This window comes from Lissotriton vulgaris, chromosome 5 (genome assembly GCF_964263255.1).
Source record: "Lissotriton vulgaris chromosome 5, aLisVul1.2, whole genome shotgun sequence".
NCBI classification, from domain to species: domain Eukaryota; kingdom Metazoa; phylum Chordata; class Amphibia; order Caudata; family Salamandridae; genus Lissotriton; species Lissotriton vulgaris.
This window is the reverse complement of record NC_141693.1, coordinates 1,914,396,636-1,914,417,756: the sequence shown is the minus strand read 5'-3', so window position 1 is coordinate 1,914,417,756 and position 21,121 is coordinate 1,914,396,636. Positions and strand designations below refer to the sequence as shown.

The window sequence follows — 21,121 nt, the reverse complement described above, 5'->3', positions numbered from 1 at the left end:
TCTTTTACTCAGGTAAGCCGGGCCAATTCCATGAATCGCCCGAAAAGCAAGGATCAAGATTTTGAATTGAATGCGACGGGCGATGGGGAGCCAGTGTAGGTCGTTCCGGTAAGCTGTGACCGAGTTGCGGGTAGGGATGTTTCCAATAAGTCTAGCTGCCGCATTCTGAACAATTTGCAATCGGTCAATGAGATAGAGGGGGGCACCGACGTACAAGCTGTTGGCATAGTCCAAATGTGCCGTAATGAGAGCATGGACAATCGTTTTGTGGGACGTCTGGGGGAGATAGGGAAAGATCTTCCTAATCATGCGCAGCTTTCCAAAGCAGGCCGCGGTAACTCTGATGACCTGAGCTTTGCAGGACATAGCGTTGTCAAAAAGGAAGCCGAGATTGCGGGCCGACTGTAGAGGACTGGGAGGGGGATTCAAAACAGTAGGCCACCACAAGGTGGCGGGGGGGCTGATTTCTGGCTAAAAAAAAGCACCTCCATTTTGTCCGTATTCAGGGCCAAATGATTAGAAGCCATCCATGCGCAGATGTTGCCAAGGCAGTTGCGAAAGTTGGAAAAATGGGAGTCAGAGTGGTCTCTAAAGGAAAAGACAAGCTGAGTATCATCAGCGTAAGAGACCCCCCTGACCCCCCAGGACTCAACTACCCTGGCAAGCGGGCCTAGGTACACGTTAAACAAAAGGGGGCTCAAGGCCGAGCCCTGAGGCACACCGCACAGAAGGGGTTTATCCTCTGATTCAAAGGGACGAAGAAGTACCCTTTGAGATCTCCCTGAGAGGAAAGATTTAATCCATGCCAGGGCCGTGCCACCAATCCCCAACTGCTGTAGACGAGTCACAAGTATGTTGTGTGACACAGTATCGAATGCAGCGGACATGTCGAGGAGGACCAGCATGGCCTCCTCGCCCCTGTCCACTGATTCCTGGATTGTCTCAGATACCTCCAGCAGCGCAGTCTCAGTGCTGTATCCGGTTCTAAATCCGGACTGGGAATCGTGCAGCAGCTGGTTAGATTCTAGGTGCAGGGCCAATTGTTTCTGGACCACTTTCTCTAGGATCTTGGCAGGTTTAGGCAGAAGAGATATAGGGCGATAATTACTGAGTTGGGAGGGATCCGCATCTGGTTTCTTTAAAATGGGGAGCAGCCTAGCTTGTTTCCAAACTGAAGGGAACAGACCAAGGGCCAAGGAAGAGTTGCAAATGGAGAGGAGAGGGTTGATTAAGACCGGGGCGAGATGTAGAGGGTGCCCCTAAGATGCTTGTTAGCGACAATGGCACTCATTTTGTTTCTGATAAGATGGGGAAGTTTCTTAGTGATCTGGACATTAAACAACTTAAAGTTGCTTTATATTCCCCATCTTCTAATGGTTTAGTAGAAAGAGGGAATAAAGTGATTAAGGAGGGCATTCAAACAGCGTTGTCTTGTGGAATGAATGTGATTAATTTCATTAGAGAGAAGGTATGGCATTACAACACTTCTCCACACTGTACTACAGGAGTCTCTCCTTTTACTTTGTTGAGGAACAGAGGTTCTCATTCTATTTTGTTTCCTTCCTGGCTTCAGAATTTATCCGGGGACAAGGAAATGGATCTGGGCGCTATTCGCAAAAGAGTGGATACCAAACAAATACATATGAGAAAGAGTTTTGATCCAAAGTGTAATGCTACTCCTATTGATATTTCCATAGATGACTGGCTTTTGATCAAAAAGCCTGTCAAGGTTAAAAAAGGAGAGTCTAAGTTCTTTCAACCCTTAAGGGTTCTTAAAGTTAGTAAGGGTGCTGCTATCATCGATGGTAAGGGTTGGTGGAACAAACGTCATCTTGGAAAAGTTTCTCATCATCAAGCGAACATCATTAGAAACAAGAGGAATGAACCTGTTGAGGATCTTGATTGGAGCCATTGGTTAAATACTCCTGTTAATGTGAACGGAAGTGTTGATACACATGTTCAACCTGCCAATATTTGTGTTAATTCTCCCAATGCTTCCTCTTCACAGGTCATTTCTTCTCATGGCCGAACCATCAGAGCACCTAGAAAGTTCGATGATTTTGTCAGATATTGAAGTTTGTTGGTTCTTTCTGATGTAAATTAGTTTTTATATTTCTTTTGTTTTTCTATTTATTGTTATAAGGGGGAAGGTGGTGTAGTGGTTGCTTAATTACTCGTGCTCGTCGCGCGATGTGCACGCATTCAGCATGCTATCTTTTGATTATGCATCCACGCGCGATGTGGTCGCATGCATTGTATTATTATTTGATTATGCATCCACGCGCGATGTGTCCGCTCGGTGGTTGCCTTCAACGTGTGGTCAGTCACCGTTGAGGTTTGCCTCTAGATGGAAACATCGCGCATCGGGTGGAGTTTACTATTATATGGAAATAAACCTAACTTCAACTTCTCTACGTTTATCTGTGGATTCTTCAACGTAACAACCTGACCTGAAGTTATTGGAGCTCCTTACAAGAGCACAGTTCACATTACTTTTTTGTAGTATGAGAGATTAAGTGATTTGCCCAGGATCACGGGATGCTGAGGCGAGACTCGAATCTGGTTCTTCCTTTTGCGATGGTCAGTGCTGTTCTGTGGTAGCAAAAAAAATGTTCGGAATTGTGCACTCTTTTTAGGGCTGCACTTTTCACCTAACATAACACAATGTTTCTGAAGGTCATTACCCACAAGTCAGATATGTGGTGTTACTGCCTCCTCTCTCACATATAAACTGTAAACAATGCTCTATTTGTAGGTTTTGTCTGCTTGTGAAATCTCTTGTATTAAAAAAATAATATCTTAAAAATGGGCTTAGAATCCACCCAATGATTACCTGAACTTACCATTGGTTGATTCCAACTTCACTCTAATTTACATGCTTCTGAGTGGTTAGCACATCTACTTTACACGTCTTGTTCCTCTGCTTTGCCTGTCCACGCAGTGGCACGGAGCTTGGACCAAGTACAGCTTCAGGTCACTGGCCAATGGCTACTGGCCAGTGTCCTTCCACTCGCTGCCTGTCTTTTTAGTAGTTTTGAGCCATGGCCTTTAAGTACATTGCAATGTTGAACACTACAGACCGTTAAGATGGTAAGTGGATGACAAAATGACGTCACGTTGCTATGAATTATCAGACTAGAGAAACTGCAGTCATAATAAATTGACACTAGTGGCTCTTTGTTGTATATAAAAGCCTCATGTTCAGTTTTATTTGTAGCAATTGCCTTTAATGAAAGGCCTCCCTGTTCCCCAGACCAATGTTTCTGCTTTCCCAGTTATTGCCCCTTTGACAACAAAGACACCTTAGAGCTGAATGTTTCTTGCTTTAGTCACCACAGTTAATTACAACCAAAGGCTTTATATAACATGCAGCCGGTGAAAGAGGGACACATAAAAAACAATAACACTTGTACAACTGGAGGAGAAGCAAGTGCTGGCAATACGCACTGTGCTCTGGTGCCATTACATTGTACTGTTGCGATTAAATTCAGATTTCCACTTGTCTATGGCACACTACTCTACGCCACTGTGCTCCCCTCTAATCTACACTGCTCTGCTATACATCACTGTACTCTATGCCGGTCTTCTCCACCCAATCCACTCTATGCCGCTATACTCTATGCCATTCTACTTTACGCCACCCTACTTCATGCCACTCCACACTACGCTACCACACTCTATGCCGCTCTACTTTTCTGAACACCACTCTACCCAATGTTACACCACTCAACTCTAATCCACTTTTTCGTCCACCACTCCATCCTACGCCACTCCACTCAACTCCTCTCCATTCTACACAATGTCACGCTATACTACTCTACTTCACTCTGTTCTATGCCACTCTTCTCTATGTCACACCACCAACTTTTAGCCATGTAGAAAAGTAGCCACACTTCTGTACAAAGAGGTCAAAAGACATTGGAAAAGCCAATAGCTCTCATATAGATGCGATCAATTGGTTTCGCCAATGCTTGTTTGCTTCTACAGTCTGTTGTCCCTCCTCTTGGACCGACTTAGCGGTTCTGGTGGCTGCCCTACGAGACTTGTTTTACTTCCAGGCAATTGACTAGTTGAAAGTCAGTTACATTAACCAGATTGGTAGAATCGTGGCACTGAACAACAAAGTGATGGTCTTCTCCATGCAGTCGAAATGGTCATTTCCATTGTTATGTGCTCGAGTTAGGCCCAAGTAGCAATGCTGCACATTTTTCTTACATTGTCTTCTCTCTGCACAATAACATTTATGGTAACCTTTTGCATAAATTTGCGTGTGTGACAATGTTGTATTAGTTCCTCTGAAACTGTTTTCTTATACATCTGGCTTCACACAACATTATCATGATGCCTTGAACAGTAAGCACGAGGCCTTTATGCACGCTGTTCAAATGGCGTTCCATCTTCAACCACGGGGCGGATAGGACCATCAGCATATCCACATAAATGCTAATCTGCATATACATCACACGGATGTTTTTCATTCTAAATAAAGTACCATTTCCGGGGGTTAGCCAGAGGAGACACTTCTGCTGACATCGAGGGGTTCCTGCCTACTGAGGCTTCACCAAGCAGCTGCCTAACATCTCTGTAAGGGGTTTCCAGTTTGTGACCAAGACAGGGTCCTTCATTCTTCCTTGCTCGTTAATGGGGTTTGATCATCCTATGGGGGGGATTCTTGGCTATACACCAACATACACACTAGACGCACAAAGAGTGGAGATTGCATAGTAGGAGTTCGCCTTATTACTACCTTGTTTTATATGCCTGCATATAGACACTGTTCTTAGCACCATGGTAGAACTGTATCTGCTATTTACTATTCTGGTGCTTGTAATCACCTTTCTATGCTTCTGTCTACTGCTTATAGCAGCACATGTATTCTATACAAGAATAACTTTACTTCAATAAATATATAGAAGAACGTCCCCTTGTGTATTATTTGTGTATTTCTCTGAGAACAAGAGAGCACGAGCGCCTGAGCGAAAGGGTTCTAGATCGGTTACCTGGGGAATCAGGGTTGTCATGTTCAGTGGTTGCAAGACACCATTCACTCCCGGTTTGGGTTAGGTGGCTTATGGTGCCACTGTGAGCCAGCTGGTCTCTATACCAACCTATATTGCGGGCTGCCTGGAATCAGTCTAGGTACCTCACCCAAAGTTTATCTTGTCCACAAATGCACAGATCCTATGGATTAGTGGGAACTACACAACACCATCAGCCTTGGCTTACCATCTAATTGAAAGTGTATGTTTCCCTGCTCTTTTTGTATTTTCAGGTCTTTCTCTGCCCCGGTCTGGTGAGCACTTATCTCTCCTACCACAAGGTCTGTCATGAATTCCCACCATATCTCCTATCTCCAATTCTGACAGTCAGAAGTACTGCCTTGTCTCTCAGCTTTATTTAAATCAGAGCCCCTCCCCCGCTCTCATCTATCTACAAATATAGTCAGGAAACCTCTCACCTCCACCTTGGAAGCGGTCCTGCTTTCTTCGGCTGCCCAGATCTGCAGGCTCTCCAGCTCCTTTTTCAGTCGTTCCACGTGACCATGAAGTGTTTTCTGAAAAACAGTCCATGTGTTAATCTTATCCAACATCTATTCTGCATAATAATATTTAGCTAAATTTCTCCAAGCAAGCATGAATATTTCATCTTTGTAGCTGCCCTATGATGCCACAGACGGCATTCATTGAGATAAATACAGTCCACAATGTACTCTTAGGTCATTATGTCAAGTTTCTGCTTAGACACGCTCTTCTTTAGGCTTCAAAGGTGCACATCGCCGTTATATGAATGTGACGCTCCAATCAAGTTGAAAAACAAAAACAATGCTGGCCCTCAGGGTAATTTTACCTCACTATTTATGAGAATACAAACAAGGGAAAACCTATTGTTTGTATGGGTTATTTTATTTAAACCCTTTTATCAATTTTTGATCATTTTGAAAAACATTTTTAAGGGTGAGAAAAAACACTAATTACAGACATTTACACAATTTACAACTATCATACATGCGAATCTCATACAACAATCAATAACAAACATATATACAGATGAATCCACAGTTATATACAAGCTTCTTTTACAAGAGGAAACAACAATTTTATCATCACAAATAATCAATCTTTGCGAAAATTCAAATCATTAGAACGCCCCACCAGGGTCAAAAAACAGAAAAAGGCAACAATAAATTAAATTAGAACTCTTCAATCGGTTAAGGTTGACAAATAACTTAAGGCTTTGCTAGATCAAAGATGCCTATTTGCCGTTTTGCCGACGCGTTTCGAATCTGGAAACAATCTCAGATTCTCTTCAGGGCTCTGTCAATGTGGCATTCTTATCGTTTTTCAAAATGATCAAAAATTGATAAAAGGGTTTAAATAAAATAACCCATACAAACAATAGGTTTTCCCTTGTTTGTATTCTCATAAATAGTGAGGTAAAATTACCCTGAGGGCCAGCATTGTTTTTGTTTTTCAATATTATAAGGTCCAGTTGACCCTCTGTCCCAGGACCAAACTCCGTTTTTTACCAATCAAGTTGAAGGCATCTACACTTTTCACACTGTACATTGTGCTTTTAGCTCTGTTTCTGCTGTACAACTACCAGATACAGCAAGAAGCACTCAAGAAACATACTCACCAAAAATATTAATTAAATTGAAGAGGATTTATCTTTAAAAAAATTAACAAATAGATTGATAAAGGAGGCCATGCCTTTATTCCCAAACGGTATACTTCAGTATGAAGCTCATCCACCAGGTTGCTCCTTAACTGCTCACTCACTCTCTGGATACGCATCTTATCCTGGATCTCCATCTCCACACTCTATGGAATGTTCAGCTACATACATTACAGCTTCAAGGATACCACACACTTCCCTCTTTGAGGATTTTACAGGTTTGGCCAAGTCTAAACTTTTCCAAGAAGCGAAATAGGAGCCTACTATTTTCCAAAACATATTCTAGAAGGCAAACTACATTCCTATTTACAGATAACAATGAACATTTGTCTCCTGCGTCTTCCTTGTACATTTAATTCACCACACGGCCTGCATGCTTCTTAGGTTTCTCTCTGTCCTCTTTCTCAGTTATTTTGTTATTCCTTAATCTAGCTCTTTACTGATTTTCCATAACTTTGTCACTCGCTTTAACAACTCCACTCAAAATGTATACATGTGAATCCTGTATTGTATCTGCATTAAGTGACCAACTTTATCACTTTAATGGGTTACAGAACTTAGGGCCATATGTATCATCAAACTATTTTGCATTTCCTAAATAGCGAATTTTAAGGAATCGCTATTTAGGAAATGCAAAATGGTATGTATGAACAAAATCACTTTTTATTTGCGATTCCTTAAGCTTCCTTATTTGCGAATTCGCATTTTGCGAATTCGCAATTAAGGAATAATTTCCAATGCATTCCTATGGGCCAGGAGGCCCATAGGAATGAATGCAAAATAATTCTCAAATTGCGAATTCGCAATTTGCTAATCGCAATTTGAGAATTATTGCAAGGGTGCAGGGGTGTCTCAAAGACACCCTGCTGCACCCCTGAAAAGAACATGTGTGTGCATATGGCGCACATACATGCCCTGTGGGAATGTGTGTGCATCATATGCCACCTTTAAAAATGCCAATCTGTGCATTTCTGGAAGAATTCGCAAGTTACCATCAACTGAAAGTTGGTGGTAATTTGCGAATTCTTAAACAAAATTTGCAAGCTAAAATTGCTACATACATAGCATTTAAGGAATCGCAAATTTGCGATTCCCTAAATGCTATGGAAAAATAAGGAATCGCACAAGTTTGCAATTCCTTATTTTGGGAATGTTTCATACATTCCAAAACGTGCAAAACGGCCGTTTGCGAGTCGCAAAGGCCGAAATTCTGTGAATGTCAGCCTTTGCGATTCAAAAACGGCTTGATACAAATGGCCCTTAGGCCTTTTCTCATTTTGAACCTATGCATATCTTCATTACATCCCCTATACTTATTTTTTGTAATCCCTTTTGATTTCTTCTAGTAAAAATGTTCCTTTCATTATCAAATCTTACTTTCTCTTTACCCACTTTTCAACTTTGGTGGCATTTTTCCAGCATCCATTCTCTTCTATAACTCTACCCAATCTCTCCCATTGCCTTTTGCCAATTGCAATCCTTCTTTTACCACATTGTTCACTCTTTCAACCCTTCCATTTGCTTCTGGGTAGTGCAATGCCATTTTCTTATGTATGTTTGCAGGTATGTATGCATGTCTGTATATATCTGTGTAGGTATGTATGTGATATTTCAATAGCACAAACCTAGCAGAGAGAGCTCTACAGGATCACAGACAAGCATAAAGTCAGCGAGTGATAGGAGAGGAAACTGGGTAGTGGATGGTTAATGCACTAATTTGTAGTGTCCTTTACAGAAGTGTTGCTTAAAGTGTTTTCTGAATTGGAGCAACATGGAAGAGGAAGTGATAGATATTGGGGTAGAGTTCCCAATACTGAGAGCATAAATGAAAAAGGCCTGTGTCCTTGTTTTTTTTTTCCTTTTTTACACTTCTTAGTCTGATGGTATCCTGCTGCAGGAGTGCAATGGACCACCGGAGATGGTGAGCTTGTCTGCAAGATGAGAAGGGAGGCTTTGTAATTGATGCAAATGGTTCTGAAGATCGTGCGGGCCAGTAAGAGGAAGCAATGGAATTTCATCACAATGGGGGTGATGTGATCATGTTACTTCAAGCATGTGTTACAGCGTGTAGGGTACCCTCAATTGGTGCCAGTATGAAGGCTGGGAGGTCATGGAGTAGGGCATTACTAACATCCTGACGCACGAGTACAAAGGCTTGGAGAGCACTTCTGATGTTGTTTTCTGGAGTAAATGGCCTAATTTTATTTAGAAGAGATAGCTGGTACCAGACCTCCTTTGTTTTTTAAAATGTTTTTCTTGAGGGTGAGGTTGGCATTGATAGTCACAGTGAAAGTTGGGGTTCAGAGGTAGTTCAAGGAATCAAGCAAGGTTTGTAATGTTTCTTATTTGTGGTTTTTGGGGAACAAAAGCTTCATGGAGGAGCTGGATATCTGTAACTGGATGAATGGCAGGCGGTGTCTGAGGAGTTGGGTGTCTGAAGAAGAGGAGTCTTTCAACTACAGCTGTGTATCATCAGCATATTGGTGAATCGTGATGCGGTTATATGTGAATAAAGCACCAAACAGCTCCATGAAGAGGTTGAAGATTACGGGACATCATGGAACTATGGGGGACTCTATATGTGACAATGATCTTTTCGGACCTGGGGGTGCCCATATGAACAAACAAGTGTTGGAAAGGTGGGAGGAGAACCATTGGAGGACACTGGCAGTACATCAGATTCTGAACTCCAGGGTGCACATGAGGATGGGAAGGTCAACTGTGTCGAAGGCAGATGAAAGGTCCAGCAATATTAAACTGTGGGCTCACCTTCATCCATGGTCAGGAGGGTAACGTGTACGATGTGCTAGGTAGCGGTGTCCGTGCTGCAGTGTCACCTGAAGCCAGAAAGGGATTTATGCAGCAGATGATTAGCATTAATGTGATCCTGACTTTTTTACAATGATGTTACCAATGAATGGTAGGTGAGTGATGGGCAAGTAGTTGGCGTGGTCATCAGGGTTTAATATAAGCTTCTTTAGGAGTGGGATCATCTGACCTGTCTTGGGAGCTTCTGTGAAGATGCCTCGAGTGAGGGAGGGATTAACAAATCGAGAGTTGGGGTGAGAAAGCCTCCCTAGAGAGCTTTGCTGAAGGGCCAGTGTAAAGAATCTTCTTCGTGAGAACAGGCGAGTTGAGTATGTTGGTGAGATCTGAAAGAGATGAGCTTTGAAGGATGATCATTTTAGAATTGTAAAGGAAGGGGTGGGCTTCAGAGATGAAGCAAGCATGTTTTTTTTAATGGTCGCTTGGATCTTTTGCATTTTTCCACTGAAGAAAAGGTTGCACTTTTACCTGGAGTGAGGAATAGGTTGATTCAGCAGGAGGTTGGTGCAGTGCTTCACTGTCTTGAAAAGTGTTCTGCTTCAGTTAGTGGGTTTATTGGTCGTGTTGGTAAAATACTTTGCTTTGACTGATGTGATGAAGTGTTTTAAGTGTGATGTGGAGGGTCTTCAGTGTCATGAGGTCATCAGGAGTTCTGTTTTCCTTCCATTATCTTTCCTATCTGTGGATGTATCATTTACTGTCAGCAAGGACTTTAGAGTACCAGGGTGCTGAAAGCTTTGGCATGCACTTGCATGTTTTATTTGGGGTGTGGATTTTTACAAGTTTCCAAAAATGTGTTAAAACTGTTTAGAAGGGTATATGGTGTCAGATGTGGAGATGATGGGGTTGAAAGATGGGTTCAATCATTAAGTTGTCTAAAGAGAAGTCTTTGACCTTGGTTTGTGGTAGGATGCTGGGCAAGGGGATAGGGTTGGCTAAGTGGTTGGGCAAATCCAGGTGTATGAGTGGATAGTCCTAGATTGTTGGTGAGGTTTAGAAGAGTGTTGACGTTTGGAGGGTGTTGGTTGTGTGACCTGCTGTACCACATTGAGTGGAACGAGGTTGAGGAGAGCGTGGTTCACTAGTTCCAAAGTCAGATGCTCTGAACATTAAGCCACCTACGACCACCAAGTCCCCAGTTCCTGAATACAAACCCAGGGTGAATACAGATGGTACAGGAGGAGCTGAAGATGGCCCATGAATAGTGACAAATTATGAACAAATATTTTGCCAGGCACATTCCCCCTTTACCAGCCCCAGCCCCAGCCCCAGCATGAATAAATGAATGAAATAATTTTATAGAGCGTACAATACCCGGAGGTATCTTAGCGCTAGACGGATCAAAACCAAGACAGCCATCAACCTAAGGGGATACCTTTGGCATCGCTCAGTGACTTTTTGTGAAAATAGCCAGGTGTTCAACTGTTTGATGGAGTTTTAATTGCTGCAAGATGAATTGTGAGCTAAGTGCAAGAGGCAGGGAATTCCATAGCTTCCCTCCACAGTACACGAGCATTCTTCCGCCACATTTTGCTCTGCTAATTCTTGGGACCATGACCATTCGTGCGGAGCTCGATCTGAGGTTCCTGCTGGGAATGTACCAGGAGAACCGATCCTGAAACAAGCATTGGAAATGCAATAGGTCTCGCATTAGGAAAGTTTGAGCTATTGGTATTGTAAATGACACTTTTTTTATTTATGTGTTGGTTTTGAAAGTAGCAAAATTAATAGCTTTGTCAGTTACAATGTCAATAGTTTTAACTTTTGCAAATGTGACACCTATAGCATTTGTAATGCAATGTGTGTTGTATTTACGTGACTTAGATGTATTGATATTACAAATAACAATGGCTTTTAATTTTGTAAATAATTTATACTTAAATAAAAGTTATTGTAATTTATAATGGCAATAGCTTAAACGTTTGTAAATAACTTTTGTGAAGATTATGTTCAGTGTATTTTATTGTGACGACAATCCAAGAACATTGCATTTGCACCTACACACACAGAGCCACACACATGTAGATGTGATGGTGGTGGATCTGGGGGATGTGGATGTGGTGGTGGTGGATGTGGTGGTGGATGTGGTGGTGGTGGTGGATGTGGTGGTGATGGTGGTGGATGTGGGGGTGGATGTGGGGGTGGTGGTGGATGTGGTGGTGGTGGTGGATGTGGTGGTGGAGGTGGTCAATGTGGTGTTGATGTGGTGGATGTGGTGAAAGTGGTGGTGGAAGTGATGGTGGTGGGTGTGGTGGATGCGGTGGTGGATGCGGTGGTGGATGTCGTGGTGGTGGATGCGGTGGTGGTGGATGCGGTGGTGGATGAGGTGGTGGATGAGGTGGTGGTGGATGTGGTGGTGGTGGTGGATGTGGTTGTGGTGGTGGATGTGGTTGTGGTGGTGGTGGTGGATGTGGTGGAAGTGGTGTATGTGGTGGTGGATGTCATGGTGGATGTGAAGGTGATGGATGTGATGGTGGATGTGGTGGATGTGGTGGATGTGGTGGTGGATGTGGTGGTGATGGTGGATGTGGTGGTGATGTGGTGGATGTGGTGGTGGTGGATGTGGTGGTTGTGGATGTGGTGGTTGTGGATGTGGTGGTTGTGGTGGATGTGTTGGTGGATGAGGTGGTGGATGAGGTGGTGGTGGATGCCGTGGTGGTGGATGCCGTGGTGGTGGATGTGGTGGTGGTGGATGTGGTGGTGGTGAATGCAGTGGAAGTGGTGGATGTGGTGGTGGATGCGGTGGATGTGGTGGTGGTGGTGGATGTGGTGGTGGTGGATGCGGTGGTGAAGTGGTGGTGGATGTGGTGGTGGATTTGGTGGTGGTGGATGTCATGGTGGATGTGATGGTGGATGTGGTGGTGGATGTGGTGGTGGATGTGATAGTGGATGTGATGGTGATGGTGGATGTGGTGGTGGATGTGGTGGTGGTGGATGTGGTGGATGCGGTGGTGGTGGTAGTGGTGGATGGGGTGGTGGTTGTAGTGGATGTGGTGGTGGTGGATGCGGTGGTGGATTTGGTGGTGGTGGATGTCATGGTGGATGTGATGGTGGATGTGGTGGTGGATGTGGTGGTGGTGGTGGATTTGATGGTGGATGTGATGGTGATGGTGGATGTGGTGGTGGTGGATGTGGTGGATGCGGTGGATGCGGTGGTGGTGGTAGTGGTGGTTGTAGTGGATGCGGTGGTGGTGGATGCGGTGGTGGTGGATGCGGTGGTGGTGGATGCGGTGGTGGTGGATGCGGTGGATGTCATGGTGGATGTGGAGGTGATGGTGGATGTGGTGGTGGTGGTGGATGTGGTGGTGGTGGTGGATGTGGTGGTGGATGTGATGGTGGATGTGGTGTTGATGGTGGATGTGGTGGTGGATGCGGTGGTGGTGGATGCGGTGGTGGTGGTAGTGGTGGATGGGGTGGTGGTTGTACTGGATGTGGTGTTGGATGTAGTGGTGGTGGGTGTGGTGGTGGTGGTGGATGCGGTGGTGGTGGATGCGGTGGTGGATGAGGTGGTGGATGAGGTGGTGGATGTGGTGGTGGATGTGGTGGTGGATGTGGTGGTGGTGGATGTGGTGGTGGATGTGGTGGTGGTGGATGTGGTGGTGGTGGATGTGGTGGTGGTGGTGGAAGTGGTGGAAGTGGTGGTGGAAGTGGTGGATGTGGTGGTGGATGTGGTGGTGGATGCGGTGGATGTGGTGGATGTGGTGGTGGATGTGGCGGTGGATGTCATGGTGGATGTGGTGGTGGATTTGATGGTGGATGTGGTGGTGATGGTGGATGTGGTGGTGGATGTGGTGGTGGATGTGGTGGATGCGGCGGTGGTGGTGGATGCGGTGGTGGTGGTAGTGGTGGATGGGGTGGTGGTTGTAGTGGATGTGGTGGTGGATGTAGTGGTGGTGGGTGTGGTGGTGGTGGGTGCGGTGGTGGTGGGTGTGGTGGTGGTGGTGGATGTGGTGGTGGTGGATGTGGTGGTGGATGTCATGGTGGAGGTGATGGTGGATGTGTTGGTGGATGTGGTGGTGGATGTGGTGTTGATGGTGGATGTGGTGGTGGATGCGGTGGTGGTGGATGCGGTGATGGTGGATGCGGTGGTGGTGGTGGATGCGGTGGTGAAGTGGTGGTGGATGTGGTGGTGGTGGATGTGGTGGTGGATTTGGTGGTGGTGGATGTGATGGTGGTTGATGTCATGGTGGTTGTGGTGGTGGTGGTGGATGGGGTGGTGGTGGTGGTTGCGGTGGTGGTGGATGTGGTGGATGCGGTGGTGGATGGGGTGGTGGTGGTGGTGGATGCGGTGGTGGTGGTGGTGGATGCGGTGGTGGTGGATGTGGTGGTGGTGGATGTGGCTGTGGATGTCATGGTGGATGTGGAGGTGGATGTGGTGGTGGATGTGGTGGTGGATGTGGTGGTGATGGATGTGATGATGGTGGATGCGGTGGTGGTGGTGGATGCGGCGTTCCAACCCGTCACACAGCTAGTACTTGTGGTTTAGAACAACAGACATATGAACTTCGATTATTTCAAAAGCCAATTTCCAACATGAAAATATTACCTTGTCTGACACCGACTCTTCTCACTGTGGTAAGTGTAATGCCGATAGTTAAACAGCGCGCAGGCTCCTGTCATTATTGTTGAGCACGTTTGGCCCACACCTGAATTGCTTACTTTTTCCTCATAAGCCAAAATATCATGCAGTGCTGTCCCTCTATCGCTCAGACGATGGAATTCCTAGATTGTATATTTTGTTTGAAGTTGATAGCCGTCTGAGCTAATAGCAAGCCTCAGAGCAAGATCGGACAGACTCCCAGCCGGATTCAAAGAAGGGCATGGAGAACCCCAGCAGGCAACTAAGGTTATTCGAAAGGGGCTAAGAGACGTTTTTATGGGTCGCTGCATCAGCACTTCTACTTGGAAGCATGCCAACAGAAGGTTGGTTGGGAACATTGTGCGCAAAAGTGGATTAAATGTCCAAGGTCAGGGGTGACCAGAACTAAAAACAGTGTTAAAATCCTCACTGAGGAAATCGGACAAGCTAAAGCTGTCTCGAAATGCAAAGTGCAACAAAAACGTTCCCATAAATGTGAGGTCTGCTGCTATTCTCACATTTAGATCTACAAGGGGCTTAAAAATCAGGTACACTTAATTCAGTTCCCAAATGAAGAGCCGCAGATCAAAATAATCATTTAACCAAATTGCTTTCCTTGGCAGCATTAAACTAGGGAAGCAGTTATAAACTACATAAAGTTAAAATAAGTAACGGTTGTTAGCTTTATTATAATCGATCGGATAATTATTATGCATATATCTATGAGGGACAGAGCGAAACAAGGAGAAACACGAGAGACGGCCAGCGGCCGTCAAAGTGAAAGTACGGCCGGCTGAGGGCATTGCTGTGGGGAGGGGGGATGAGAAATGCGACACGGCGGGCAAGGGAGGGGGCGGAGCGGGGAGAGCGGCATGAGGGTGTGAAGCAGCAGGGGAGGACTGCTGCTGGCGATTGACTGGCGATGGAGCCCTCACCCCCGTGGGCAAAGCACTTAGAGCAAACTGGTGCGGTGCTATAGAAAATAAACACAACACAGCAGCCCAGATCACGCTTTCAGTCCACAAAGGCATTAAATGCAAAGCCCGTGACTAAAGCTTCACCAGGGCTGGACCTAAGACTCTGTCTGACCTGTCCTCCTCTCAAAATGTAATGCATTTTGAAACTCGAGACCGTTAGACCAATGGGCATCACTTACTTTTGCCCAGCAATATTAAACCTACTGTTTCTTTAGTTTAGACAGTGTAATGTTCACAGAAGGAGCCGAAGAAATATGAGGTAGCAAATGAAATAAATAAGAGGGTTAAAAAAGTAAACAATGAAAAGAGAAATTTAGAGGAAGTAATTTTAAATAAGGAGATATGGGAGAATACGAAGAAAGGAAATAAGGAACTAGGGATGAAAAGTAAGGAAGAACAAGCAAAGAAGGTGAGGAGGAATCAAAAAAGAAAATGACAAATCAAGTTAAAAGGACAGAAGTAACAAAACATAAAAGGCTAAGAAGATGAAAGGAATGGGAAGACAAAAAGAATGAAAGTAGAGGAAAAAAAGAAAGAAAGATCGGAAAGAAACAGAAACCCACAGAAAACAAAAGAAAGTAAAAACCTTAAGACGAAATAAAGAAAACATTAAGAAAAAAGAATAAAGACAGGAAGCATGAGATAAAGTAGAGAATGAAGGAGTCGGCGTTCCTGCCTGGATGCTTAGATCCCCCTAGCTCCCTTTCGCTGTCTCGCTGCTGCGTTGTCTCACTTTGGCTATTCAAAACGAATAAGAATTTTCAAAGCTAAAAATGTCACTGGACCTGAGGGGATGTGCGCTCAAAGACGGAAGAAATTAAAAAGGCGATGTCTGCTAAGTGAGAGGCAGTCAGAACATCTTGTTTATGAGGAGCTCGAGCCTCGCCGTGGCCGGCGTCACGGCCTGCTTGCCTACGTCACGTGCCCGAGACTGCCATTTCAAGGATGCACCAAGGGGCATCTGACAGATGTAAACATTCCGAGCTGCGGCCCAGATGGCGCTCGTAGAGGTGCAGTGAGCGAAAGGCAGCGAGCTGTGGCTTCTGTGAGCTATGCGCAAATTCAAAGAGAAAAGCGCCTCAGCCAGGCAGAGTCCCAGCACTGACCACTTAAGTGCAATATATATTTTATTACCACTGGTATTTTAAACATCATCCATTGACTGTCAAAGTCAAAAATAATACATTAATATACCAGAGTGGCACTGAAGGAATCTGAAACTTGTATGAAGAGCTCAAAAGGCGAATTAGACTTGTGCATTTCTATAGGGGTAAGATCCAGAATATCCAGAAAGAGGTGTCCGTAGGGGTCTTCGTGGACACCAGAGTAGAACCTCCGAATGGCCTCCCCAGTGCCATACAACAGACCCTCTATGTCTAAAATGCTGGTAAGCTTGGCTATTTTTATATAACTCATTTTTTTATTATTAGCTTATAATTTGCCGAACTGTTTTCACAGTCAGACACTTTGCACCATTTACAACTAGTATGTAAAATTAGATGCATGAAAGGAGACACGGCCGGCGGCCGTGAAACTGAAAGTACGGCCGGCCGGCCGTGAATAATTAGGGGATGAGCGCACGCTGAGAAGCTTGTGGGAGGGGGGCTGGACTGCCTTTGATGTGATAATGCGAGGCAGGCAGGCAGGTGGCTGGTGGCATTGGCAACGCGCTTTTTAGGGCTTGCGCTTGCGCAATGACCTTAAAAAGCACATGCACTATGTGGAATCGCCAGCGGAATCGTGCTTAGTTAAACGCTGTGTTTAAGCCTCTATAGAGCTTGCCAGCTGTGCGCATGCGCACAGCAGGCGAGCCCTAAAAAATGGACCGCCTCTCTATATAGGGCCTTGTGGATTACACACAGAGCCTTTAAGGAGATCCTCTTCTTCACCGGCAACCAATGAAGGCCATACATTAAATGAGAGATTGCTTTTAACTTGGGGACCTTCAGAGGAGTTCTTGCTACAGCGTTCTGCAGGGAATATAGTGTTTATATAAAGTGTTTGGAGGTACCTAAATAGAGGGCATTTCAGTAGTCCATCTTCGAGAAGATGCTTCGAGAAGATGAGCGCCATCATCACCGTTTTGTGTACCTCAAACTGAATGAACAGAAGAATTTGAGAACCCTCAGTATAAAAAAATCTGCTGAGGTTATTTTGGGCAAAGAAAATAATTTGGTGTCGAAAATTACTTACGTTTCTTGCCTTCTGCATTGGCTTTAATAGAGCGCCCAGCTCCGAGGGCCACCAGGATGCATCCCAAAAGGAGGTCTCCTTTCCAAAAAGCAGAACCTCTGTTTTGTCCAAGTTTAGCTGAAGAAAATGCCTTTTCTTCCAGCCTGCAACCTGGGTCATGCATCTGCAGGAATAAATTGTTTGCATCTTTTCCCACCTGTGACAAAATAGATACCACTATCTGTGTGTCATCCGCATAGGCGAATATGGACAGGCCAAAACTATGAATAAGATTGACTAGAGGGGTGATGTACACATTGAATAGGGTTGGGCTAAGCGCAGAGGCCCGGGGTACCACACAGGGAAGGTCTAGACCTTGCATCTCCCAGTGCTACCCACTGCTGTCTACCATCAACAAACAAGATCAGCAATGTTAATGCAGTGTTCCTAAAACCAGGTGAATGAAGTGGTTTAATAAGAAGTACGTGAAGAACCGTATCAAAGGCGGGGGAGAGTTCCAATAGGATTAATGCAGCTCTTCCGCCCTTGTCCACTACTCCTTTTATTTCCTCAGATGCAGCCATCAGTGCTGATTCAGTACAATGGTTTGCTTTAAAACCGCATTGAGAAGAGTCAAGCAACTGATTGGTGTCCAGAAAGATTTGAATTTCTTCATTCATTGCCTTCTCTAAAATCTTGGCAGGAAACTAAAGACAGGAGATGGGTATGTAACTTCCCACCTGCCTAGGATCCAGGGAAGGTTTTTTCACTAAAGAGAGAATGGAAGCTTTTTTCCAAATGGTTGAGTATTGCCCAGAGTGAAGTGTCTCATTTAATAGATCCCTGAGTGGACTGACCAACTTGCTGGCTGCAAGATTGAGGACCAGTGATGGACAGGGGACCAAGGGGGGCCCGGATTTAACAGAGCTAATGACCCTGATTGTTTTTTCCCCATGTAAGAGTTGAGAACCTCTTGAAAATGGGTGTTTCGCAAGGCCCAGAGGCTGATCCGGAGTTCAGGACCTCTTCCTGATTTGAAGATGCATCAATACTTGCTGTATTCAACGAGAACGCTTGAAAAATAGAATTGACTTTGAATTAGAAAAAAATCAGCCAGCTGATTGCAAAAGGATTCATCAGGAATAAAGGTACTGTTGTTATTCCATTTGGACAGGTCTTTGACTGTTTTAAAAAGTTCCCTGGTAGAGTTTGTAGCTAATTTAATTTTCCAAGAGAAATATTTACTCTTTTCTGCTTTGATTAACTCTTTATACTCAGAGTAATTTTTTATATTAGATTTTTTCGTCTGGATAAAAATCTTTCCTCCACTTGCACTCCTGAAGTCTGCCCTTCAGTTGTGCAGCTTTTAGTTCCTGCAAGAACAATGGGACTGATGGATTTTCCTGTAGCTCTTCAATGTTTTTTCTGGTACCACTTTGTGACATGCCACGTCTAACCAGTGAGTGTAGCTAATTGCTGCATTATTGACATTATTGTCGGGAGCGGGAACTGATTTAGAAAGTGTCCTGCAGAACCTCCACATTAATGTTTTTCCATGGCCTATATTTGATAGTTCTAACTGTACTATTCGGTGTTGCTCTGTTACAGGGAGTTGTGATTGAGAAAAAGATTGCCTTGTGATTTGACCATGGAAGTGGCAGGATTGTATCTATTTCCAAATATGAATTGTTTGTAAAAACTCCATCCAACGTATGATTAGCCACATGAGTGGGTAGTTTAATTAGTTGGTGTGGGGTAAAACACTTAAGAGTATCCACTAGATGATCTGTATCCACATTGGAAGACAGCTTAAGATGAAAATTGAAGTCTCCAACAATCGTAAAGCTCGAATAGTTTGTGCAAGATTCCATAAAGGATTGAATTTTATGAATAAAACTGTCTCTTGGGCCAGGTGGACGATAAATACATATTCCTTGAAATGAGTGTGATTTGTTCATTTTAAGTACTTCACAGTCTAGATGAAATAATGGTGTACAGCTGGCCTCAATTGAGTTGCGATAGACAATCGCTAACCCCCACCACTCTTGCCTGTTCTATCTAGCCTTTCAATATGAAAGCCGTTCGGCACGGCGATCTTAATGTCAGAGGAACTATCTGCCCAGGTCTCAGTGAGAAAAGTAATGTCTGGATCATATTGGGACATAAGGTCTGCAAATTCATATTTGTTTTTAATAAGAGACCGTGACTTGAGCAGCATGCAGGAGTGCACATTTGCGGCCATTTGCCTGTTTGTTCCCTAACTGGTGGAGGTTGTAGAGACAGCAGGCTCCAAACAACTGACTTTCTTGGGGGTAAAATTACACATTCAACACCTGTACCTGTGTGTGCTAAAGCACCAGTCATGAGGGTGACAGTGGCTGCTTTTTCCATTCTGGTGAAGTCCATAAGTTCTCTCCCTGAATATCTGGCCATAGGAGATGGGGTCCTGGCGCTATCCAGGCGTGGACGGGCGCAGATGGGCTTGCCTTTGGCACGACGCCGCTGTGCGCGACCCTCCCAGTCATTTATTGGCTGGGAGTAAGAGAAAGTCTGGATCGCTAACCCCCAAAGTTGGCGGCCGGTCCGGAAATGAGTTGTGTAAAAAAAATATGTGGAAATCTCCCCCTGGCTCTCTCCACACAATGCTGCGTATACCACCCCCTCCTTCAGTTTTGACCCACATAAAGCCACTGCTTACTTTCACCTACTTACAAACATCACAGGGTTGTGCAACTGTCTTTCAGAGGAAGAGTGAGCTTCGACAGAGGCACAGGCTTCTACCATGGTGGGAGTCCAGATGTTTCCTTACCATTTTAGGAAGTGTAATACTGCTTTTATAATTGAAAAATAAAACTACAAGTCCCAGAATGCAAAGAAAAAAAAATCAGGAATATTAGGAACCCATGACTATATAGTGCAAAAATGAAATAAAAAAAGGCTTCTGAATCAGAACCTATGCAAGGCCAAATCTGTGGCATACACACCCTGTAATCCTGGGCAAGCTTTGCAATTAGATGAGTTTGGTGAGTGCACAACCCTATCACACACCTGTATTTTACTCACCTTGTACTTCTGGGCAGCCTCTCGAATGGGGCGCACCGTGTGCTGCTTGTGATCCTCGGCCTCTCGACAGACCAGACAGATGGGCTCCTGGTCATCTTCACAGAACAGTTTCAGCTTCTCTTCATGTTCTCGGCACAGGTTCTCCCCCTGGGCGGTTGCACTCGGGGTGTGAAGATGTTTCAGCAGCTCCACTATGTTTCCCAGCTGTCTGATGGGCCGTAATATTTTGTTCTTAGAGGTTTCTCTGCACTGAGGGCAGGGGAAGTCTGTCTGCAGCCCCTCCCAGCACCGAGTGATACAGGACAGACAGAATACATGTCCACACTCCACAGACACGGGGTCTGTGAAATAGTCCAGGCATATGGAGCAGGTGGCCTCCTCCTTCAGCTGTTTGTTTGCAGCCATTTTCCTATATAAAAGTAAGTTTCGTTTCTCGCAGCCTGTGAAATGGGCGTGTCTTTTTCCTGTTCTTCGGGCGTCTCAGGGCTGGATCCAACAGAGGTGGGAGTGTCTGCAGTCAAACTAGGCGTGGTTTCTGTAAAGGGGCGTGTCCACATTTGTAACTGGGCGAGCCTGCAGCAAGACAGTATGGCGTGTGAACATCTGTAAATGGGAGTGTGTACCGCTGCAAAGGCGTGGCTCCAGGTGAGTGGGCGTGGCCCCAGGTGTGAGTGGGGGTTGCCCTAGTTGAGCTGGTCCTCTCGTTAATTATTGTCTGCCTGATTTGGCTGAGACACGCCCCGTGGTTAGTTCCAGCCCTTGAGTTTTGCTGATGTCCCCGGGAACAGGGGCGGAGTTTCTACTTCCCTGCAATTCAAAACCTAAGGAG

At 44.9% G+C, this 21,121-nt stretch overlaps 1 protein-coding gene across 2 annotated transcripts in view; it reads right to left on the bottom strand.

Annotated features, from left to right (window-relative positions):
- Positions 1-20,725, bottom strand: part of LOC147717709 (E3 ubiquitin-protein ligase TRIM39-like) — a 141,163-nt gene extending 120,438 nt beyond the window's left edge. For both annotated transcript variants that reach the window (XM_086924493.1, XM_086924492.1), the window contains exons 1-2: positions 20,293-20,725; positions 5,459-5,554 (exon numbers count right to left, since the gene is read on the bottom strand). In XM_086924493.1, coding sequence (XP_086780619.1) covers positions 5,459-5,554; positions 20,293-20,697 — 501 coding nt within the window. In that variant the 5' untranslated portion in view covers positions 20,698-20,725. The remainder of the gene's footprint in view (positions 1-5,458; positions 5,555-20,292) is intronic.
- Positions 20,726-21,121: the final 396 nt, after the last annotated feature.